Source organism: Rhinopithecus bieti, unplaced genomic scaffold (assembly GCF_001698545.2).
Source record: "Rhinopithecus bieti isolate Rb0 unplaced genomic scaffold, ASM169854v2 scaffold_110, whole genome shotgun sequence".
Lineage (NCBI taxonomy): Eukaryota > Metazoa > Chordata > Mammalia > Primates > Cercopithecidae > Rhinopithecus > Rhinopithecus bieti.
In genome coordinates, this window is record NW_016803311.1 from 4,033,296 (window position 1) to 4,058,692 (window position 25,397).

The window sequence follows — 25,397 nt, forward strand, 5'->3', positions numbered from 1 at the left end:
AATATATTTTATAAATATATTTTACTTAAATAAATTGAGGTTACACTGTTGATTTTTTAATGGAACCAAATAATATGAACAATTTTTTAAATACCTTTATACTTTTCCAACATGATTTCTAGTAATGATGTGATATTCTAATCATAATGTATTTTAAAAGACCTTTTCAGTTATTTTAAATGAATACCATAAAATACCCTGACATATAAATTTTGTGCACATCTTTATTAGCCTAAGTTCTCAGTCAAAGGCATTCCATTTTTATTGCTTCTTAATACCACTGGCAAATGTTCTTTAACAACGCAACAAGTTAGTCTCCTACCATCATTGTAGGAGAAGACCTTCATTCATGTAGTTAGCATCGTTAATTTTTTTGATGATTCGATTAGTGAAAAATGACTCCTCCGTGTTCGTTTTGCTCTTCATTTTATCAATTTGGCATTAACGTTATTTGGTATAAATTTTTATAGAGTTATTTCATGTGGTTTGTTTTCTCAATTAGATTATAAATTCCTTATAGATAAAAATTTGGTCTAATGCTTCCATCTCCCCTACAGAGGCTTTCACAATGTAAAGAATATATGCACTGAAGAGCTATTTGGCAACAGATTCATTTACCATGAGGTGAGCCCTTTAAATTACTGAGTTTGAAATGTCCTCTTTTAAGGTTAGCCAGATATGAAACTAACTTCTCGCTTTCTACCACTCAGTCTTCTCTTCTGTAGGTGTGATGAGAGGCCTGGCTAGACAAAGGGATGTCCGAAGAGGACGGACAGGGCAACTATTTCATGCAGCAACTATTTACTTAGGAACAAGGCACTTTTAGTTTGAATGGTATATTTGTGTAATTTAGAAAGGCACTTTCCTTCCGTCTTTTGAGAAAATGTCATAATAGGCTGATTGTATTAAATCAAAACTTTATCTCTATCTGTTGTACAATGATGCAACTAAAAGACAAATCTATGACATATATGAAGAAAGTCTCCTCTGTGATGTGTGCAATTGTGTATCTCATCATCAGTGTGCCCACATTTAGTAGCTCTGTAGAAGCACCATGATGTGTCATACCCCCTGCTAGGTGGTTGGGGTCCACTGGCCCTTCTCTCCAGGAACTGCTGAGTCCATCAGAGAAGTCAGCCATGCAGGTGGACTATTATGTTATAAAGTGATGGATGCAATCGTATAAGTATTATATGGGTGTGGTTGAACACAGAGAAGCTAGCAACAAACACTGTTTGGTTCTTGAAACAATAGCAGGAGTTTTCCAATCATGGATAAGGGATGGAGAGATAAGGGAAGGTGACAATTTCAGGAAGAGAGAAGAGCATGTATAAGATTAGAAAACTAGGGAAGGAGGCCAGGAGAAATTAGCAAGGTTGGGGTTGCATGTTGAATGAGAAATCTAGAGAGGTGAACTTGTTAAGGTTCTTGTATGCTACATTAATAAATTTGGATTTGATTTTTTTAGATAATAGAGCCAATATATAGATTTATTTGTTCAGGAAGTCAGTGTTGTTGGTAGTATGGAGTATGAACTGGAGACTGATTGACAACTGGCAGCCGAGTAAGTAGGCCATTGGAATAGTCAAAAAGAAGAAAGCTGCATTTTTTTTCAGCCAGGGTTGTAGCAATTCAGACAGGAGAGACTATTTTTATATAACCTCTAATATTTAGTGACTGGTTGGAATTTGATGACGGCTGTAAGCAGAGGGCAACAAGGAAATAACTTTTAGTAAAAAAATGAATGGATGTAGAGTTGACTTAAGTCTTTTGTTTGCCAAATTCCAAAGTTGGGATTTCCATCCTGTCTGATGACTGACCTCAGAATCTAGACTGATAGAAATTACCATGTTAAACAAGAAGTCAGCAAATGCTACTGGTGTGGCCTGTTACCAAGGTAAGCAGAGTAAATTAGTCTTGGATTTGCTTAAATGTCTTCTTATCAGAAAACTTTTTCTTGGTACCAAGTAGCAGCCTCATCACTACCCATTCCATCCTGTCTCCATACCCAGCTTTATTTTTCATCCTAACTCATTGCCACATGACATCACATCTATTTCCTCATTTATTTTCTCTCTCCCTGCACCAAAAAGTCAACTTTAGCAGGAACAGATGACTTTCTTCTCTATTGCATTTCCAGACCTGGAATAATGTCTGGTACAGAGTAGTCAATAAGAAATATTTGTTGAATGTTGAGTGATTATTTGTCATGCAGTGCCTTAGTTTTTATTCCACAGAACTTCAGCTGCGAACTTTCCAGGTTTGACTTACATTCCAATGGATTCTCTGAATGGTAATTTACCACCTGCCTGAGATTGTGTGATATGTTGAGTACCTGATATCTATCCATCTCTTTCTCATCCGTCCTCCTACCAACACTCATTTCGGCTGTACCTCTCATTATTGGTGAACAGCATGCTATATTCCCAAGTTGCTCAGATCAGAAACTTGGAGCTAATTTTTGACCCCCATCACATTTGTACCTTTATTTAGTTGCCAAGTTTTTATAGCTTTTCACTTGTTCTTTCCTGAATTGGCACTTTATTGCTTAAACCATCATCCTGAGATTTTCTGATCTCTATCTATTTAATCTCTTACTGTGGTTGACCATCCTGTATTGCAGAATAGCATTTCTCAAATGTTGTTTTCATGATATTTTCAGAGACTTCTTGTTGTTTAAGAAGAATAACTTGAACTTTTCAGTCTAAAATTCTAGTCTGTTCTTCAAATTGCTCTCTATTCCTTATTAAACTAACTTGATATTTTCCCAGCATTTCTCGCAATCGGTCCCAAAGCTTTGCAGATACATATTAATATATATGTAAAGACGCACACTATGGTGTCGAATTTACTCATTTTTAAAGCATATAATCATAATTAATAATATAGAAATCGTACCATCATATGCAATCTTAATTAGTATATGACTAATTAAAAGACCACCTTTGGATAAAAACATTTCTCAATTATTTTACACGAACTTCAAAAACCTTTTTTTAGCACATTTCATCTTGGTTGTGAAGCAAATAAATTTCATATTTCTGAGGGAATTTGTCATGAATTTGGACTTGAGGTAAAAAGGTTTTGGGAAAGGAGGGCATTCTAAGGAGTAGGATATATATGTAAAGGAGTAATTATTGTAAAATATAAGTGCAATGATATAGGCATCAAAGCATTCTCTAACACACACACACACACACACACACACACACAGACTTACTAGCATTCTTCAAATAGTACAGAGAATGAAATACATTGAAACTACATTCTTACTTCATTTATCACATTTTGTGCTAAGAGCAGAGTGAAAATAATATAAACTAAAAATTCTAACAAAAATCTACTCAATTAAGTCACAAAACATTCCAGTCAGCAGAGGACACTCACCTAGAAAATGTAGAAACAAGCAAATATACACCAGTTTGTTTCTTCCTAAATAGACATCAGTGACCCATCCAATAAACACAGGGGTAAGTACTGAAGTTCCAATAAAACACAAGTTTAAGATGGCTGCCTGGCAATTGTGATAGCCAAGCTTGATAGTGCAAAAGGGGATCATGTTGCAGACGACCTCAAAGAACGTGAACCTCTCACACAGCTCCACCAGAAGTAAGCAGATTCCAACCTGAATTTTTTTCACAGAGTATGAGGAACAGAAATCGCCAATATGTCTTACAGTTTTCTCCTTCTCAATGCTGTGATGCAAGCGTACGTTCTCATCAGTTATGGTGAAGTCTGTAACAGACATGACTACCCTCCTTGAACACAACTTATGTTAGTGGTTGAACTTCGTGATATTTTGAGCCCTATCCCTCTGATGAAAAAATAAGAAGGTTGCTTTGAATTTCACATCTCCATGCTAGAATTTCATAAGGTTTGTTTTTTGCACATGAACGTTTTTCATTTTGATGATCCAAGAGCACAGGAGAGGAGACATGAGTATTTAAACGTTCACGGTAGCTCAGTGTAGCCCAATCTGATTTGTTTGCTTAATTACTTAGCGGCTAAATTAGGATCGTCCTCCAAAATTATATTGAATTACATGAATCCAGTTGCAAACATGTGGAAACTCATCTGCCTCATACTGATAAAGGTTTAAATATTGAGGCAGAAGAAGCAGTTTTTCAGGAGAATTTGAGCACTAGATCAAGAAATAATTTGAGTCTAATAATTTCTGATACTTTAATTAAACAAGCCGGAACAGTACCAAGAGATAAAGCACAAAAGGAAATCTGTTTTGAGGGAGCACGATATCTTATCATTATTACATTTCTTGTTATTTTTGGTTGGAATTCTGATAAGAAACTTAATTAGGTAACAAAAGTGCTAGTACATTTAGGTAACAAGCAGAGTTTACAAGAAAGTAATTTAAGTGCACTAATGAAAGGAGAAAATATTAAACAAAACCCCGCTTCCTTTAAGTTGACCCCATGCTTGTAGAACAGCCTCTCAGAGGAAATCAGAATCAAAAGGTGCTATTTGACTCCTTTATTATTAATCAGTAGTCAGGGATACAGCAACCAGCCTACGCAGACTTTGGGGAATATTGGATCTGGTATCACCCTGACCCTCCAACTGGGTGAATGGGTGTTAGCATTCTATTTTGAAAAGCAGGAGGGCCAATTAAGCTAAAAAAGCAGCAGTGAAGGAGAACACCTTAACATTTAGTGGTTTAGCTGCAAGGACATACAAAGACAAGGGACCAGAATTATTGGGTCAAAGTCGTAATAATTCAACACCTGAGTATAGGAATATTATTTTCATGCTGGAGTCAAAACCTAAAGACCAATAGGGACTTTTGACTCTGGTTCTCATCTTTTGGTTCTGAGAGACTGGGAGAAAAATACTCTGTTTTGACCCCTCCTAATAGCCTCATTGGAATGGTAGCTATTTGTCTCTGCTCAGGATTGCTACCTTGGTAACAATGCCCCAAATTTCCTTTGTGTAAATTGATCATGCAATTTATGATCCAAACTTGGACAAAACAGTTTTGTGCAGGTGAAAAGTGATGCTATTTATAGTTACTCCTAAAACAGTTATAAACTGGAACTGTCCAGGGCAACACTCTAACATGTGTTCACCTTCCTTTGGAGAATGACTCCTATCTATTGCCTGAGATCATGGTGGGACTATTGATCAGGATATCCCTTTTCTTCTGGCCAAGGGGGTCAACACATGATCTAAGATAGTCCTTTTACTTTTCTCCTGTGGAATTTTAATCCTGAGTGGAATGACTCAAGAGTGGGCATGGTGGCAGCTGAGTTATTCAGATGGCAGTTTATTAGTCTGTTTTCACGCTGCTGATAAAGACATATCCAAGACTGGGTAATTATAAAGGAAAGAGGTTTAATGGACTCACTGTTCCACATGGCTGAGGTGGCCTCACAATCATGAGGGAAGGCAAAAGGCATATCTTACATGGCAGCAGGCAAGAGAGAAAAATCATAGCCAAGCAAAAAGGGAAACCGCTTATAAAACCATCAGATCTTGTAAGACTTATTCACTACCATTCGAACAGTATGGGGGAAACTGCCTCCATGATTAAAATACCTCCCACCAGGCCCCTCCCACAATACTTGGTAATTATGGGAGTTACAATTCAAGATGAGACTTTGGTGGGGACACAGTCACATCATATCAGCAGTACCCAAAAGGGACTGCCCGTGAGGCCCTGATGGAGAACTCAGCACCTCCATGGTTCTTTTTCTTCTGGAAGCACGGTTACTTTTTCCTTCTGTAGAAGGCTCAAAGGATTCCCATTAATTTTGGTTTGATTTAGTTAGGCCTATTTGGCTTCTGTGGCTGACAAAGAACCCTAAATGATACTTTACTTTTTTGTTTACCCCTAGATGCAAGGGCAAGCTGTTCTCTAGCCACTGACTGATTTCTTTAGCCCCTGACAAAGTGCTCCTTCCTAAGCAGAGTAGTACTACTGTTTCCTAGGGCCTGATGATGATCCCATCTGAATTGTTTGGCTCCTCTCTGTCTACTGGCTCAAGATTAGGCTCCAGGTGGTGGTAACCTGTGGTCTGGGGACACTTGAGTCAGTAAGAGCAACAGCATTTGCCTTCTTTGGAGGGGATATTTGGTAAACCTCCAAGAAAGCCACCTACTCAGAAATAAAGTTTATTTTAATTATCTGTAAGGGGGAAAAATCTGACTTCAATAGGGATATAATAGTTCGCAAAGAGGATATTCATTTAAGTGGGTGTTAGGAGAACTAAGTTATACTCCTGCCCCTTTATCACTTAAGGCAAATTTCTTCCTGTCTATGAGCCTATTACATTAACTGCAAAATACAAACAGTAAAGTCTGTCTCAGAAGATCATTTCTGAGGCTTGGTATAAAAAAGGGCTTATGAAATGTCAAGAATTGCACATGGAAATGCCTTTGTTATTACTTGCTTCTATATTCCTGCATTTTCTAGCTACTCTAAGCAATGAGCCATAAAGAAATGTCATGGAACCACTTCCAAATTCCAGTTTGCACAAGAGACAGACATTAGAAGGCCTGGATTATGCGGAATAGAGTTGAAGCAATGGGAAACCACCCCCTTTTTATTTGTCACATCCCTACTAGTTCTCAGTACAAAGTTCAGAGTGAGCTCAAAGGACAAGTAGTAATTCCACTTGAGAATAATACTTGGCAGGGAATATTGAATGTCATCGTCTTTATCAACAAACTTGGGCCCTTGAGTAAGACTTATGCATACTTTAGTTTTATGCAACCCCCTTCCCCATTCCAACCCAGGCTTGTTCTCTGTCCCTGCTTCTTCTCTCTGGTATAAAGTAATATTTTTCTCCTTTATAGAGGTAATGTATGTAATGTAAATTGGATACAATTTGGAAAATATCTAAAATAGAAGAAAACCATGGAAGTTTTTGGAGCATTTTGTTGGATGTTTTCTCCCCATGGCTCGTTTTCTTTATTAGTAGATTTAAGATATTTAAATTGTGTAATTGTGTACAATTATTGTACAATACATTTTCTACCCCATTTGTAGGTACTGTTAAAAAGCATTTTAACATGCCATTATGAACTCTTTGTAAACATAGTTTTTTATGGTTGCATTAATGGAGACGTAGTTTACTTAACTATTCTTCCATCGTTGGTTAGTTATATTTGTTTCAGATCAGTTATAAGCCAGCCTTTGTCAAACATTTGACCATGAACCCACAGTTGAAAGAAAAAAAAACCTTTATAAATAGTGCTGAAATGAATATTTGTGCATAAAGCTTTCCCCATTCCCTGATTATATCCCTAGGCTGATTTTTCAGAAGCAATATCACTGGCTAAAAGTATGAGAAAATGTTTCAGTTTCTTGACATATAAAGCAAAATTACAGTATAAACTTCAGAAATTTTTTTAAAATTGGAAAGCCTATATTGTTTTTGGAAGGCAAAGACTATATTTATCACTAGAATCCTTCACTGGAAAGACAAAGTCACAAATGAAACATAGGGAGTATTAATGTTGACCATACTTGTACGTGTTGGCAAACGCATCTTATTTAATAGAGAAAATGAGTCAGATGCTCATTTCATGAACGGATGACATCCATGTTTTTTTCTGAGGACCCAGAGCATGTGTAAATCAGATCTTGTAAGGATTGTTTAGGGAACACACTAGGAATGCAAACCCTGCTTCTAAGGAGGCTATTTTTAAATATTCAGGATTAGAAAGAATCTCTATAAGCTACCTCCAATATGATGATAAGTTCTGAGAAAATGGTGGTGCCTTTTAAACTGTTTGTACAGTGGGTTGCTGCAATGCTTTTCCATTTGTGTATGTATTTTCAGAGTAACTTTTCATAGGTCTTCTAAACAGTAAGTATTTTTAAGAGAAGAGCTTTTCTAGCTCAATAATTCTCTGTAAATGGTATACACAAAGGTCATTTGAAGATATTTATTCTTTTAGGCCTATCGATTTCATTTAATTCCATTGACTATGAGGTTTAGTACCTGGTTTGAAAGCATTGTCAAGAACATGAGGATTGGATTCACTATAATTTAATTGTTAAGAATGGCACATCAAAGACTTGGAGTGAAATTTTTGCTTCATTGTTCAAGGTGTAAAGCAGAAATGAAAAGATAACATATTGGGCTTTACTTTTTGCTTTGTAAAAAAAGACATTCTCTGTGTAAACCTCTACTCTTCCATTATAAAGAGGCTCTGGCAGTTGTATGATACCTATACCTTGATGCTTCTGTCCAGTGTGAAAGAGAATTACTTTAGCCCTGATATGGTTTGGCTCTTTGTTCCCATCCAAATTTTATGTTGAATTGTAATCCCCAGGGCTTGGGGAGGGACCTGCTGCAAGGTGATTGGATCAAGGAGGTGGTTTCCCGTTGCCTTTCTTGTGACAGTGTGTGAGTTCTCATGAGATCTGATGCATCAAAAGTGTGTGGCACTTCCCCTTTCTCTCTCTCTCTCTCCTCCTCTGTGATGGGAAGATGTGCTTGCCATGATTGTAAGTTTCCTGCCTTCACCTTCTGCCATGATTGTAAGTTTCCTGAGGCCTCCCACTCATGCTTCCTGTTAAGCCTGCAGACCTGTGGGTCAATTAAATCTGTTTTCTCCATAAATTACCCAGTCTCAGGTAGTTTTTTGTAGCAGTGTGAAAATGGACTAATGCAAGCCCCTAGCAGAAAATAACTCATATAGTCCCAAGAATATATAAGATATTCAATTCTTCTCTAATATAGTGTGTTTTTTCCTTTTCTTGGGATAACTAAGAATGAAGGGTATTTTCTCCTGTTTTCCCTCCACACTATGCAATGACCATTACAAACCTTGCTATTTTGTTGAATTCTACAATCAAGATAAATCAGTATAAAGTAAGTAAAGTGAGAATGAGTCATCACATGGACACCATAATGGTTAATTTTATGTATCAACTTGGCTGGGCAATAGGGCCCAGATATTTGATCAAATATTACTCTGGATGATTCTATGTGTTTTTGGATGAAATTTGTACTTAAGTGAGTGGACTTTGAGTAAAGTAGATTACCTCATCTAATTGATTGAAGGCCTGAATAGAACAAGAGGCTGAGGCTGACCAAACCTCCGGTCTCAGCAAGAGGGAGTTATCCAGCGGACTGTGAACTTCCTTTGCAACATCGGTTCTACCTGGTTTCCTAGCAGACTGCCTTTGGACTCAACTGCCACTCTTCCTTGAATCTCCATGCTGTCACACTCACGTCAGATTTGGACTTGCCAAGCCTCCACAATCACATAAGCCAGTTCCTTAAAATCCATTGATATATACGCACAAGCATATTCTATTGGTTGTTTCTCTGGGGAACACGAATATTGACACTGTTCGTACCATCCCTATTGTTCATTCTGTTCATTCTTTCTTTTTTTCCCCTATTTGATCATAAAGGAAAAAGAAAGATTTAAATACAACACCGGTAGCTTTCATATTGATGTGTGGAACTGAGACCTCTTCTTGAGTTTTTGGTAGATGGGTACACACTTCCATCTAGCTTTCTAATTGAAAATTCAAACTCATCATGTTCCAAGCTTAACTCATCTTCTTGCCAGATTCTACTCCTCTTTTTCCTTCTCTTAATGGTTCATGGCATCACCACTTATTCACATATTCAAGGTAAAAAAACTGAGATGTCCTAGGCTCTTTCTTCACTTCTTTGCCTATTATATTTACCTTTTTCAGGAAAATATTTATTGGGTCCCTAACATGTGCTAGGCTATTTTATACTTGGTGGTGGTGGGGAGGGGCAGTGCCGTCAATTCAACATTCTTAATATTTTACAAATCCATCCTTTTTCTTTGCCTTCTACTCTGCTGTAGTTTGAGTCCTTTAACATGTCTCCTTTGCACTGCTGCCTCAGGCATTGCTTCCGTCTCTCTCGTACCTTAGTCACTTGTACATCATTTTCATCAGTTTGCCCTAGCTGCCTACCTCTTGTCCCTCTGACTTGCCTGATTTTTGCCATATGTTATATTGTTTTCTTTTTTTGGACTTATTTCCTATTATTTTCTTAATAGTGTTGTTTAAAATGGCTTACTTTTAAAAATCAAGTAATTTTATTTAACAAGGAAACTTTTATTTTCAACTTTTATTTTAGATGCAGGGGGCAATCTACAGCTTTGCTACCTGGCCATATTGCATGATGCTGAGGTTTGGGGTACAAATGAGCCCATCACCCTGGCAGTGAGCATAGTACCCAATAGTTTTTCAATATTTGCCTTCTCCCTCCCATTCCCCAGTAGTCCCCAGTTTCTGTCGTTGCTATCTTTATATCCATGAGTACCTACTGTTTAGCTCCCACTTACAAGTGAGAACACACAGTATATGGTTTTCTGTTTCTGTGTTAATTTGCTTGGGATAATGGCCCCTAGCTACATCCATGTTATTGCAAAGGACATGCTCTCGTTCTTTTTTTTTCCCCCACAAGACGAAGTCTTACTCTGTCGCCGGGGCTGGAATGCAGTGGTGCAATCTTGGCTCACTGCAACCTCTGCCTCCTGGGCTCAAGCAGTTCTCCTGCCTCAGCCTCCCTAGTAGCTTGGATTATAGGCGTGTGTCACTATGCCTGGCTAATTTTTGTATTTTTAGTTAGAGACAGGGTTTCACCATGTTGGCCAGACTGGTCTTGAACTCCTGACCTCAAGTGATACACCTGCCTCAGCCTCCCAAGCTCTCATTCTTTATTGTGTTTTCATAGTATTCTATGGTATATATGTACTACATTTTCTTTATTCACTCTACTGTTGATGGGCACCTAGATTGATTCCATGTCTTTGCCACTGTGGATAGTGTTGCGATGAACATGTGAGGGCATGTGTCTTTTTAAAGATTTGGTTTCTTTTGGATATATGCCCGGTAATGGGATTGCTGGATTGAATAGTAGTTCTAAGTTCTTTGAAGAATCTCCAAACTGCTCTCCACAATGGCTGAATGAATTTACATTCCCACCAGCAGTGTATAAGCATTCCCTTTTCTCCACAGCTTCATCAACATCTGTTTTTTTTTTTTTGACGTTTTAATAATAGCCATTCTGACTCGTGTGAGATATGTCATTGTGGTTTTGATTTACATTTATCTGACGATTAGTGATGAGCATTTTTAATGTTTTTTGCGGGGGTGGGGGCTACTTACATGTTTTCTTTTGAGAAGTATCTGTTCATGTCTTTTTGCCTACCTGGCCATATTGGCCCATCTTTAATGGGGTTGTTTGTTTTCTGCTTGTTCTGTTGCTTAAGTTCCTTATAGATTCTGGATACTAGACCTTTGTCAGATGTGTAGTTTGAGAATATTTTCTCCTATTCTGTAGGTTGTCTGTTTACAGTTTATTTTGCTGTGCAGAAGCTCTTTGGTTTAATTGGGTCCCAATTGTCAATTTTTATTTTTGTTGCAATTGCTTTTGAGGATGTAGTCATAAATTATTTCCCAAGGCTGATGCCTAGAATAGTGTTTCCTAGGTTTTCTTCTAAGATTCTTATAGTTTGAGGTCTTAAATTTAAATCTTTAATCCATCTTGAGTTAATTTTTAATATAGTGAATTATAGGGGTCTAGTTTCATTCTTCTTCATATGGCCAGCCAGTTATCCCAGCACCATTTGTTGAATAGGGTGTTGTTTCCCTATTGCTTATTTTTGTTGACTTCATTGGACATCAACAAAGGTGAATGTAGGTGTGTAGCTTCATTTCTGGGCTCTCTATTCTGTTCCATTGGTCTATGTATCTGTTTTTATACTAATACCATGATATAAAAACCGGTGCCATGCTGTTTTGTTACTGCAGGCTTATAGTATAGTTTGAAGTCAGGTAATGTGGTGCCTCCAGCTTTGTTCTTTTTGCTTAGGATTGCTTTGGATATTTGGTCTCTTTTTTGGTTCAATGTGAATTTTAGAATAGTTTTTTTTTTTTTTTTTTTTTTTTACATCTGTGAAAAATGATGCTGATAGTTTGATAGGAATAGCATTGAATCTGTAGATTGCTTTGGGCAGTATGGCTATTTTAACAATATTGATTCTTTCAAACCATGAGCATAGGATGATTTTTCATTTGTTTGTGTCATCTGTGATGCCTTTTAGCAGTGTTTTATAGTTCTCCTTGTAGAGATCTTTCACCTCCTTAACAAGAAAACTTTAAGTTACTACCATAAATGAAATTACTTGTCATAAATGGAAGGTAATGATAAAGATAATAATACTACTTAAAATAATTATTAACATTTACTATTTTGTTTGGCCAGGCTGTTCTAAGAATGAATTCATTTATCTTTGAAACTATCTTATAAGGAAGATACCATTTTTATGAGCCCCATCTTACCATTATGGAAACTGAGGCACAGAATAGGAATAACTTATTCAAGATCAATTACAAGAAGTAGAGCAGGGACTTAAATTTAAGTGGCCTGATGCCACCACCTCCACTCAACATATGCTTTTTCCTTTATATAATAAAAGGATTGAAAGATAGTACATAAACAACCACCTTTTTTTATAGCAGGATTCTACATTATCTAATGCCCAAACCACATATCACTTAAAATCATTTCAATTTTCAAGATATTGGGAAACACTTTTCTATTTAATCCTCACTAAACCTCGAGAGATTTTTTTTGTTTGTTTAATCTAAACTTGTTCAATATGCTCCCTTGCTTAAAGTCTGTAAATAATCCCTTTAAACTATGAGATCAAGTTAGAAATTCTTTGCTGGCACAAAAGGCCCTTTATGATCAAGTTCCTGCCTTGTGATAAGAGTCTTCCCTTGCTGTTCTGCCATGGAGCTGGATAACATGCTCACAGTCCCAGGACTATGCCATGTTCTTTTACCTTGTCTTGCTTTTTCACATGCTGTTTCTCATTCTTGGGACACTTTCATTTTCCATTCACTTTGGGAACTTCTCTTCATTCTTTAAACTTCAGCATAAATATCACATCTCAGTAAATGTTTATTTGATTCTCAAAGATAGGCTCTCTGGGCTCTTAAAACACTGCTTATATTTCTCTCTTCTAATACATATGTATTATATTAATTAGTTTGAATGCCCCTTTTCTTGCTTACCATGAGTTTTTTTTATAACAGGGGACAGTTTCATATTTATCTTTATAAGCCTAGCACAGTGCCTGGAATGTACTAGTTATTTCAGTGCATGTCCAGTGGCTTACATGGCTGTGCCATGTGACATACCCAGACATAAATTACTTTCATTCAGACAGAGTTCTATAAGAAGTACTGCTTACTATATTTTCCTCCCAATTGGCTACCAGGATCTTGACTCTAATAACTGGGTAAAACCCACTTGCTACCTAGGTATTAAAACATTTTGAATGAATGAATGCCTGGTTGATTTTCTGAAGAATGAATGAATGAATGGTGTAGGTTTAGACATTGTTAGGATGTTATGAATGAAGTAAAAGCATTACTATGCAGCAAGTAGATTGTATCTGACTACTAAAAAAAATTTATTGAGCACCTAATAAAAGCCAAGCACCAAAATGCTATGATGACAAAATACCCATCTTGGTTTTATGGATCTTACAATCTAGTGAGGGGTACCAACAATTAGCAAGAACTACAGTCCAGTGAGCTATATGCTATGAAGAAGGAAGAAGGAAATGTCACAGAGGCATATAGCAAGGCTTGCATCTCAACCTGAGAAAGTCCACATAAACCTTTCCATGGAAATAATACCTGTGCTTGGGATCTAAAGGAGGAATAGAATTCAGCTGGGGGAAGATATATAAGGCTAGGATTGTTATTAACAGAGGGTATGCTCTCTGTGATAATGAGCTTGTTACTGTTTAAGGACCTGAAAAAAAAGCTTTTTATGATTCAAGGCAGGAGTGGATTTGGAAGTCCTGGGTCAGGGACCTGGAGGAGTTGGGGGAGAAATGAGACTGAAGAGCAAGAAAATCCAGATCATACATAGCTTTATAAGATGGAATTTTAACGGATTCTTGAAGTCATTCCTGAACCTGTCTACATAGAGTGAATTTCTACAATAAAGCAAGGTAAAAAGAGCTAAAGTCTTTGATGCAAAGCCATTTTGCCTGTTTGGGTCTGGGTGTCAATTAAGAGGTACTGGTGAGATTTGATAATTCTTAGCTATTTATTTTACTACTACCACCACTCTACTGCTGTCATCATCTAGGCAAAATGTACAGAAACAGAAGTACCAGGATTTGGCAGAAAATTTGATAGAATTTGATAGAAAATCGGGGTAGAATTNAGTCATTCCTGAACCTGTCTACATAGAGTGAATTTCTACAATAAAGCAAGGTAAAAAGAGCTAAAGTCTTTGATGCAAAGCCATTTTGCCTGTTTGGGTCTGGGTGTCAATTAAGAGGTACTGGTGAGATTTGATAATTCTTAGCTATTTATTTTACTCCTACCACCACTCTACTGCTGTCATCATCTAGGCAAAATGTACAGAAACAGAAGTACCAGGATTTGGCAGAAAATTTGATAGAATTTGATAGAAAAATCGGGGTAGAATTTTTTTTTTTTTTTTTTTTTTTTTTTTTTTTTTTTTGAGACGGGGTCTCGCTCTGTTGCCCAGGCTGGAGTGCAGTGGCGCTATCTCGGCTCACTGCAAGCTCCGCCTCCCGGGTTCACGCCATCTCCTGCCTCACCCTCCGGAGTAGCTGGGACTACAGGGGCCCGCCACCAACCCCGGCTAATTTTTTGTTTTTATGGTAGAGACGGGGTTTCGCCGTGTTAGCCAGGATGGTCTCCATCTCCTGACCTCGTGATCCGCCCGCCTCGGCCTCCCTGAGTACTGGGATTATAGGCTTGAGCCACCGCGCCTGGCCTCGAGGTAGAATCTTAATGACAGAAGCGAGAGCATAAAAAATGCTGTGCAGGTTTCTAGCGTAGGCATCCTGGTGGACCGTGGTGCTATTCACGCAAGGGAACAGACTAGGACAAAGGAACAGGACTTTACCATTTGACATTTTGAGTTTGAGGCACCTGGGGCATATCCAATAGCTGATGAAAGAAGGGGATCAAATTCATTTTCTCTCTCTCTCTGTCTCTCTGTCTCTCTCTCTCTCTCTCTCCCCCCATCTCTTTTTTTCATAGGAAGTCACTTTTTCCTTTGAGTGGAGGTGAAGCATATCCCCCACTGTGCAGAAAGAACACAATGACATTTTATGTAACAATGTTAAACATTCCCAAGCCAAAAGCAGCTTAGAACATTACTATTTAATCACCCACTCCTGAATACCATTTGGATTTCATGAAAATTTATTGGGGCACTGTGCTATTCCTTTGTGAAGTACCTAGGAAAGAATATAGAATGCTAAACATAAACTGTAGAATAGCAATGAATTGGAGAAAAAATTAAAGTTTTTATTAAAATAGGAAAATGGACAGGTTTTAGTTGTTTTGAAATTAATTGCAAAATACTTATCAAAATTTAATTTTAATTTCTACACTCGTTCTTAGCCCAAAGGCCGAGAAGCTATTGAATTAAACTAAATTAAATTTAAATTTAAAATCATATTTAATTTATTTGAGTGTCATTTTATTTCTTGGAGTGAACTAAAGAATTTGGCTACTATTTTAACGCAAGATTATATTTTCATTATAAGTAAAACATAAGCATATGGATCACGTACTGTTAGTCAATGTCAAGATAAAACTAATTCTTTGTCATTCATCTGACATTTGAGTTTTGACTGCAAAAACTTTAGGGAAGATGTGGAGGAGGAAATTAAATTGTTGATGAATGTTAAGGCCCCCACTTTTAAACCTATCATTTGCTTAGAATATAAGTTAGTAGACATGTTTTGAGGAAATGGCTACCTTGCGGAAGGCATCTTACCGTGGAAGGAGGCAGGATTGGTGAGGTGGATAAAGAGTTAGGATGGTGATATCTGATTTTTATAGTTCATCATTTTAAACCAATTCTCCCTTAATTTCAAATTTATACAACATTAGACTTGAAAGAGGGCATTTTGGCCAAGTCTTTTATGTTACACTGTTATACAGCAGAAGATCTGAGAGGTAAATTAGCTAACTTAATTAATTAATAGCTTGTCCTGCAATAAAATTCATACCCCTTGGCGGCTAATCCCATTTTTTTCTTCAACATTGTAATTGGATAAAAATCTGTCCTAGAGCTTTGAAGTTTGAGTATCTTAAAAATTAGAAATTGATTTGGACCAATAGAGTATATGCCTAATCAAATCCATAATACTATAGAAATGATTTTAGACTTAGTTCTTCCACTGTCTACACAAATTTGCACAATTAACTTCTTAGGACCTCAGTTTCTTACACAGTGACTAAGGGCTTTGGATTAAATGATATTTAAAACACTTTCTAGTTCTCTGAGTCTAAGTTCCCTTTCTAAAGACCCTGGAAATTTACAAGAGATCAATCTTTTTCACAGTAGTAATAGAATCATCTTCCTATAAATTTTACTTTTCATTATATGTAAACTATGCACAGGGCATAAGTAAGATTTAACCATTTTGAAATATGCAATTACCATGGTTATGGCTAGATTTCTATCTTTGTAGTACCCTCCCTGTGGATCCAATTTGAGAGATGGACACAGAGGAAAGCAAAGGAAGAGCTACTCCATCTTTCTCTCTTCCTGCACCCCATAGTTCCAAAATTATCCCTGGCATTTCAAAATGTATACAGAAGAAAACAAAACAGAACATTTAAAAATACAGAGTTATAAATAGCTCTTTGGTTCTGATTTCATTGTTTCTTCAAATTCCGCACATTTTATTCTGGGGACTTTATTCACACACATGTAATTACCTGAGCTAAGCAATTTTTCATACTTTTCAAGGCTCTTGCATTATTGCACCTGTACGACGATGGCTTTATAATTCAGTAGTAATTGAACAGCAATTATTTTCCATGATGCATGTACATTTTTATATCAGATTGTTGGCAGATATTCTTTATGATGTCGTTTTCACTAATGAGGAAATTAGAGTAAGTTATCTCATAGAGTGAGATGTCTTTTTCTGACTCATTTCCCAGCTCTTGACATGGATTTTAGAAAACTTTGTGTATTGTAAAACAGCATATATGAATGGGAACAACGTTGGCTCTGGATCTATGGGGGCCAGGAAGAGTGGTGAAGCATTTTATAGGTCTCGTAACGTCCTGTCTGTTCCATCCATATGATGGACTCTGACAGCAAATTTACATATGCGTGAATGCAAATATTTAGATTGTAAAATCCTAAGAGAACAAAGACCAAGCTTTGTACCACTTTTAAGCTTTTTGTCATGCTCACTCAGCCCAGTCTAGGTCCTCAGAAGGCACAGACTGTCTTAATAGTTTGGCATAGGACAAGAGAGCAAAGGGCTACCATGATTATCCAATAAACTCAGGCACCAAATCATTTCGATGGAAACCATTTGTAGCCAACAAAATTCAGCATTTTTCTGGGCACGTGCTATGTCAGACACTCTGCTCGATGGTTTGGTTTCTAAGCTGAATAAGGCCTGATTAACTTGCATTTTATTTAAGTAAGTATATGTTTTAGATATGCCATATGTATACATATAAGTATGATGAGATCATTCATTCAAGAAATATTTATTTTACACCTGCTCTATGCTAAAAAATGTACTAAATAGGGGTCCCAAAGAAAAGACATGGATTTTGCCTTCAAGGAATGCATAGTCTTAGGGTTGAAAGAGAAATAAGTACATATAAATACAATTAGAAAACAGTGAAAATTGTTCTCAGAGAGGTATGCATGGGCACTGTGGGATAGCAAATGAGGTGCACCTTAATGAGACTGTACGATAAAAACTTTCTGGAGGAATTGATGTCTGCATGAAATCTCAGTGAAGAACAAAGGGCTGTCTGGGACAGGAAGTTAAAGCACATTCCAGGAAGAGGGGAGAAAGGTCCAAAGGCAATGATATGTGAAAGCAAATCGAAATGGAGAACGGTAGATACTTTTAGCTAGTTCTAGAGCATCATGTGAAGAGAAGGAGTGGTGAGAAATGATTTAGATGAGACAAAATTGTGGAGAGCCTTGCCGGTCATGATGAAGAGTTTAGATTTCATTCTCAGCTCAGTGGGAAGCCATTAAAAGTTTTCAGCTGAGGATTAATGGGGTCAGAACTACATTCTAGAGAGCAAAGGGAACATTTTTCTAGCAGCAATGGGAAGAATGGACAGGAGGTCATAGTAACCAGGTAGTATGGAACTAATCTTAGTGATAAGTGATAGGAGCCTATTAGCAGGCATTATAATGGAGATAGGAAACAGGGTACAGTTAATGAGTCATTAAGGAGGGAAGATTTACAAAAATTTCTGACTGATTTAATATCTGTGCTAGGGAAGGGAAAATCAGTCTTGATTCCCAGATTTCTGGCTGGAGAAATTTCACAGTGCCATTTCCTGAGACACAGATGAGTGAAGATGGTGGCTGGTGGGAGATTGGGTGGGGGGTGAGGGAAAAAATGAACCAAGTGTTGTTATATTGCTTTGGGAAGTCTATGGGACACAGAGAAAGAGATGCCCAGACTGTTCATATCTGAAGTTGGGGAGACCAGTCTGGGCCAGAGATACAGATTAGATAAGAATCATCTGTTTACTGATGGTAGAGGGAGCCGTAAGAGTGGTTGAGGTCACTCAAGGAGGGTGGGAAGAATAAGACAAGGGGAAAGCAAGGCTTCTTGGAGGATTTCAATATTTAGAACAGAAAAAGCATTGCTTATATGGGAGTGTAGGAAGAAATGAGAATGGCAGGAGTGGTATTACCAGGTAGAAGAACTGAATAGTCAAACATGAAGTTGACAAGAATTAAAATGTACTTATTAGATATAATAATAACCAAGACATCGATGTCTTTGGTGAGGGATAAATGTCATTGGTATGTTCAGTACTACACTCTAGGTATCTTTGAAGTGCTCAGGAAGAGGGAGAAGTTGATTAATTCCCCTGAGATGAGGAGACAATCAGGTGATACTTGAGCTGGACGTAAAGAAAGTGGGAATTTGTTATATGGAAAAGGTAAAAAAGTGAATTCCATCCAGAAAAACGACCCGAGCCTAAGAAACATGGTATATTTGGGTCAAAGTTTGGCTTGAAATAACCTGACCCCACCCTTTTCTCCAAGCCTCCAATTTTGCATGTGTACCCCATTGATCAAAGTTAAGTAGAAGGAAGTGGCAAGAGTTTCAGAAACAGTTTGCAGAGGACAGCCTCCCAGTTATAGACAGGAAAGTAGAGGAAAGACTGGGAATAGAACTGAGAGAAAGTAATACTGGAGATAGAGAGAAAAAGGTGAACTCAACAAACATGTCATGGGTATCAATGTCTAAATATGCTAATTATGTGGATCGGGCTGGGAATACTGGACTCAGAGGGATGTATAGACAGTGACTGCATATTCCCCCTGTCTCTGCCTCCTCTGCCATCCCACACTCATTTGGGTGAATAATGTTTAACTGGGATGGAGAATACAGAGGCAAAAGCTGGTTGGGGTTGGATATTTAGCTTGAATTTAGGCATGCTGGTTAAAGTTACTGAAAAAGATTCAGATCATGTTAAAAATACATCCTGGGGCACAAGAATGTGAGTGATAATAATGTTCATTTGGGAATGTATAATCATTACAGCCAATGAAATAAGTGAGATCATCCAGGAAAAATGTGTATAGTAAGAAATGAAAGACCACCAACAACAAACCTTGTGAGAGACCCGCACATTTTGGATTAGATATTTATAATATGTTTTCATCACTTACCCTTCTAGATTCTGATGTCATTGTGGCCAAAGGTGTTCATAAGTAGCTAAAGGAAATGGAAAATCGAGTCTGTTCTAACATTGCTAGGTATTCTAATATTTCTTTTAAAAATGAAACTTCTGCTACTGAGAGAAAAAAAAGATTTGGTTGTTTAATTCTTTATTTGCCGTATTTTTATTTTCTGGCATAAAAACCACAGTAATGATTTGAGTTGACACATGATTTCATCATCTCGTTTCCAGGTACCTCCTTCTTTGGGGCTTATGTACATGCAGTCATACCTGGTTAATGTACTTTAAAAAATATATTTTGGGCCTTACTTTGGCCACCTCTACTGAGAGAAATCATTGACTGTTTCCTGAATCTCTTTGTGCTCTGCCAACAGTCTCCATTTAGCACCCAGAGAGCACAGAGCATTTAGTTGTTGCATTCCCTTACATTTGCAATTCATTTTCTGTGTCAATTCATGTGGTTGATATTATAAAAATCATTTTAAACCTAGTTTAACTTTTCTTTTTTAACGTTTGGCTTATTCATAATTTTATGAGCTATAAATTTTATTGCATTGTGAATTGCTTTTCCCATCTGCAGATAATGCTGAGGAAGTCCTTGGAGGAATTGCTTAGGATGCGGTAAAAAGTAAAAAGAAAGGGACTTCTGCTGTGAATTGGTACATGTTAGGCCAAAGTGTATCCTTGAGTAGAAAATAACCAAAGAGGAAAGATGTGGACTTTGGAAATCTGGTTTTATTTGAAGTATTCACTCTAGCTGAACAGGGACACTCTGTCCACAACGTGCAAAATGAATCTAAAATTTAATACAATTGCATGCTTTACTGAAATAGCTCTAACCGTTCAAATAAAGTCCTTCTCAGCTAAGGATTTTCTGTGGTGTGAATTATCCAGAGAAGCTGTCAATAAGAATTAAAATATTGAGAAAATGCAAGATTATATTTTTCTTGTGAAATGCTGACTTTGTCTTGGTACAGATTAAGACTGGGGTTATTAAGGTCATGCCAAATATTTATGGATTGTTTCAGGATTCTTCATGCACATATTTCATCATTAAGACAAGGCAGAAACTAAGTGCCAGAAATATTTATGAAAAAATTATACTGATTGGTTTCATGTTGGGTTTATTTATATTGACAAAGTCTAAATGACTCAAAGGGTATTGAAGAAGAAATATGATGAATTTTAGTTCCAGAGTTCTTCTGGTTTGTTGATTTGGTACAAATATAATTTTATTAAATCCCTTTCCATTCACTGACTATCCAAACTTGTTATTTTTATTATTTCTCACAATGCATAATTGTGCCCTTAAGGAGTTTGGAGAAATCCAATATGAGTCTTGGAAGTAGAAGAGCCTAGATTTGAATGCTGTTCTGACTCATACCTCACTCTTTATTTTGCTGCCTTATAGACATAATCCTTCTTAATATGTACTTTCTATGTATTAAATTGGTGCAAAAGTAATTGTGGTTTTGCACAATTACTTTCGCACTGACCTAACATATTCACACTAAGCGTTCTCTCACCTTAGGTGTTTTCTCTAGCTCTTCCCTAGCTAGAATGCTTTCCTCGCAGATAGCCACATGTCCAGCTTCCTCACCTCCATCATGACTTGCTCAGATAATATATTCTCAATTAAGCTGACACTGAGCTTCCTCTTTAAAATTGTTTACCAGTTCCCTCCTCCACACTGTAGGATGACCAGCTTGTGCTAGTTTGCCTGAGACTTTCCCAGTTTTAGCACTGAAAGTCCCACATCCCAGGAAACCCCTCAGTCCAATATCCTTTACTCTGCCCAAGTTTTAACCTATCTATCTAATCTATCTTTCTACACACACACACACACACACACACACACACACACACACACACACATTTAATTGAATATTTTCCCATACTAGGATTAAGTTCTATAATGGCAGAAATTCTTGCTGTTTTTTCCCCAACAAAAGCATTTACAAGGGCCCCAAAATAGTGCTCAATGAATATTTGTTAAAGGAAAAAATATATGTATATGTCAGGGCAGATTACTAACAATTAGAATAGAAAGGCCATGTTGACATTGTTCTATCTGTCCATATAACTATCAAAATTATGTTTTGATTGTTATCATTTTCTTAACTCATATTTACAGGTAAACTCTGAGTCAGAGATTCCAAACAGCAGAAAATGTAATGCCTTATATACTAGTGGTTTGAACTGAAAATTGAGATTTATATAATGAAGATGCTCATTCATATCAGAATTGTGCTTCAGGATGATCAGATGAAACAGAAACTTTCAGTTGTGCCTCATTATTTAGAAGACACTGATAGAAAAATGAAGAGAAGTAAATGATGGGCCTAAAAGAGCATTACAGAACAGGCTTGGAAACTGACTTTAAAGTAGGTACGGTACAGTTCAGTACTAGCAGATTTAGATTGAAATTCAATCAACCAAAATGTACTCAGGCACTTTCATATATAGCATAGAGATATACATTATCTAGTAAAAAACGAAAACTAGAAAACAAATATAGACCTGGATATGTTATTAGAAGGCATCTAATCAAGTACTCCAAGTAAAAATGAGGTCATTAGCCCAGGGAAATGACATAATTTACCAAGGATTACTCAGATCTCTCTCTCAGTGCCATCTTTATCACTGTTTCTTTGAGCTTCTTACATTCTGGCCCTATGACCAAGTGTTATTGTCTTTTGCTACCCTCTTCCCCTTTCTCATTTAAAATTCTGAGGTTTCAGATACTTGTCCTTCTCCCTCATCATCCTCCACATCCAATCATCAGGCTCTACCCATTTTATCTTTAAATATTTTTCACACTGCCTTCTCTTTTCTACCTTGGGGATCAGAAAATGATAGCTCCAGATGAAGGCCTCAGAAGCAGCTTCAAAAGCACAAGTTTTGGGCTGGGCCGATAATCCCAGCATGTTGGGAGGCCGAAGTGGGCAGATCATGAGGCCAGGAGATCGAGACTACCTGGCCAACATGGTGAAACCCTGGGTCTACTAGAAATACAAAAATTAGCTGGGTGTGGTGGCGCATGCCTGTAATCCCAGCTACTTGGGAAGCTGAGGCAGGATAATCGCTTGAACCCGGGAGGCAGAGGTTGCAGTGAGCTGAGATTGCACCACTGCAATCCAGTCTGGTGACAGAGCAAGATTACATCTGAAGAAAAAAAAAAAAAAAAGTACAAGTTTCTCTCTGATCTCTTCTCCTGCCCTCCTGTCTCTATCCCTTCTTTATCCCCTGAGGCCAGTCATAGAAACTAGAATCCCTTTTCCCAGGGTGGGCCATAGAAAACAGAGTGTCTTTTCCCCAAAACCAGCCATAAAACTTCAAAATATCACTCTAACTTCCCTCTTCTCCCCTCCCCACCTTTCTGTGCAAAAACTGGCCAAAAGGAAATTATCTGACAAGCTTTGTTTGACTGTAGGTCTAAAACTCTCATTTCAGGATAGATTCCTGCCCCATACCTAGAAGGAAGGAATGCATGCTCAGAGAGGCCACGAAGATTCCAGAAAGACAGGCCTGTTTCCCATCCAGTCTATTGCATTAGGTCGTACTCTTTTTGTCCAGTCATATTTCTACATGACTGCTCATATTTGGTTGAATCTAAGCATAAAAATGGACAATTTCCTTTGTATCTTTGGGTCTTGACTCTGAAGGTTCCTGTGTCACATACAACTATGATCAAGTAAATGTGTATGCCTTTTCTCCTATTAATCTGTCTTTTGTTGGTTGATCTTCAGCGACCCTTCAAAGGGCAAAGGGGAAGTGTTCCCTTGTTCCTTCCTTACGCTACCCATACTGTTCCTTATTCAGGTCATCATTATTTCTTGCTGTGATTGTAATAAGAGATTCTCTACTGATCACCTTGTCTCCACTTTTGTGTCATCATAATCTCTTCTCTACTCAGCTGCCATCATCTTCTATGAGCATCTCAGTCTCCAGAATAAAGCCCATGCCCCTTGAGAAGGCTCATACTGCCCACCACAATCTGCCTCTGCCTATTCCTCATCCTTCAATTTTCTTTCTACTTCATCAGCACTCAATGACCCATAGTTCTTAATATAACTCTGGTGGTCGTTTCTTTCTTTTAACTCCTGCTCTCTATGATTTCATAAATATTACCCTCTCTAGTCAGGCAAATTTTATTTTCATATTTCAAGATCTGTTTCAGGGGTCTTGTTCTCCAGGAGGACGTCCTCACGTCTCAGTGGGTGGCAGGTAAGATGTTGTTCCTCCGTGTTGCCCTAACACTCTGTGCTTCGTAATATTACAGTGTAATTATCAATATACATCTCCTTTTCCTGCTTTCTCTTTCTGTTTTTCATACATGGACTGAGTTTTACTCCTCTTTGTACTGGCAGCATCTGGCAGAGTACTTGGTGATAGACACTTTGGTTGATTCCATATCTTAGCTATCGTGAATAGTGCTGCAATAAACATGGGAAAGAAGATATCTCTCATACTGATTTCATTTCCTTTGGATGTACACCTAGAAGTGGGCTTGTTGGATCACGTGGTAGTTGTAGCTAAGCATTCAACAATGGATGAATAGATTTTTAAAAAGTGGTATATATACACAACGAAATGCTATTCAGACATAAAAATGAATGAAATCCTATCATTTGTGAAAACACAGATGAACTTGGAGGCCATTTTGTTAAGTGAAATAAGCCAGACACAGAAAGACAAATATACACAATGTCACTCATATGTGGAATCTAAAAAAGTTGATCTCATAGAAGTAGAGTAGGACAGTGGTTCCCTGTAACCACTGGGAAGGGTAAAGGAGAGGGGAGATTGGAAGAAGTTGATCAACAAGTACAAAGTTAGGGTTAGATAGAAGGAATCAGTTCTGGTATTCTATTGCACAGTGGGGTGACTATAGTTAACAATAATGTACTGTATATATAAAAAATAGCTAGAAAAGAGAATTTTGAATGTTCTTACTACAAAGAAATGACAAATGCTGAGGTGATAGATATGCTGATTATCCTGATTTGATGATTATGCAATGTATACATAAATTGAAACATCACATTGTACCCCATCGATATGTAGGATTATTAGGCATCAATTAAAAACAAAATAAAACTTAAAAAGTACTTTGTGGTAAAAACAACTGTTGGTTGAGTGATTGAATAAATGAGTATGTACATGACTTCACTGTAAACAGCATTATATCAATGGACACATTCATGTCATTCATTGATCAGCAAAGAACTTCCTTTTATGCTATTTTGAAAGGTATCTTTTTTGTGTCTCTTATGGAGAATCCTCTTTTACTTCAATACCTGATAAATGAGTCACACCTCAACTGTAATGAAATTTTTCTTTTACGGCCAATTCTCTGTTCCTGATGGAAGGATCCATGTTAAAACTTTTTATTTTACTCCCTTTGGACTATTGTAACGATATTTTGGCTGGCGTCCCAGCACACATAATGAGCAGACTTCAGTTGCTATGAAATGTTGCTGCTCAAATCCAATCCAACACTCGATCAAATAAGCACATAACTCTGGTTTTTGTGTCATCAAAATTAGAAATGGAAAATTATTATTAGTTTCACATAGACCTTGTGCCTCTGGGAGTGAAGGCAAAATTGTTCCCCTCTGGTGTTTTGTCCACTGAGTTTAAGAGAATCAAGCAACAGGTCCTCTACTATTTC

General features: G+C 37.4%; 1 protein-coding gene and 1 long non-coding RNA gene across 6 annotated transcripts in view; one reads left to right on the top strand and one right to left on the bottom strand.

The window, feature by feature from the left end:
* SLC15A5 (solute carrier family 15 member 5) overlaps nucleotides 1-3,748 on the bottom strand; it is a 90,286-nt gene extending 86,538 nt beyond the window's left edge. Inside the window, exon 1 of the mRNA XM_017873802.1 lies at nucleotides 3,388-3,748. Coding sequence (XP_017729291.1) covers nucleotides 3,388-3,748 — 361 coding nt within the window. The remainder of the gene's footprint in view (nucleotides 1-3,387) is intronic.
* The window catches only part of LOC108530758 (uncharacterized), an 81,476-nt gene that overhangs the window by 5,861 nt on the left and 50,218 nt on the right, over nucleotides 1-25,397 (top strand). For 2 of the 5 annotated variants that reach the window (XR_001885944.1, XR_001885946.1), the window contains exons 4-5: nucleotides 558-624; nucleotides 1,791-1,897. This is a non-coding gene — a long non-coding RNA (uncharacterized LOC108530758). Of the gene's footprint in view, nucleotides 1-557; nucleotides 625-1,790; nucleotides 1,898-13,815; nucleotides 13,868-25,397 lie in introns of those variants that run through there. The other 3 variants (XR_001885949.1, XR_001885954.1, XR_001885950.1) reach the window with 2 other exon arrangements.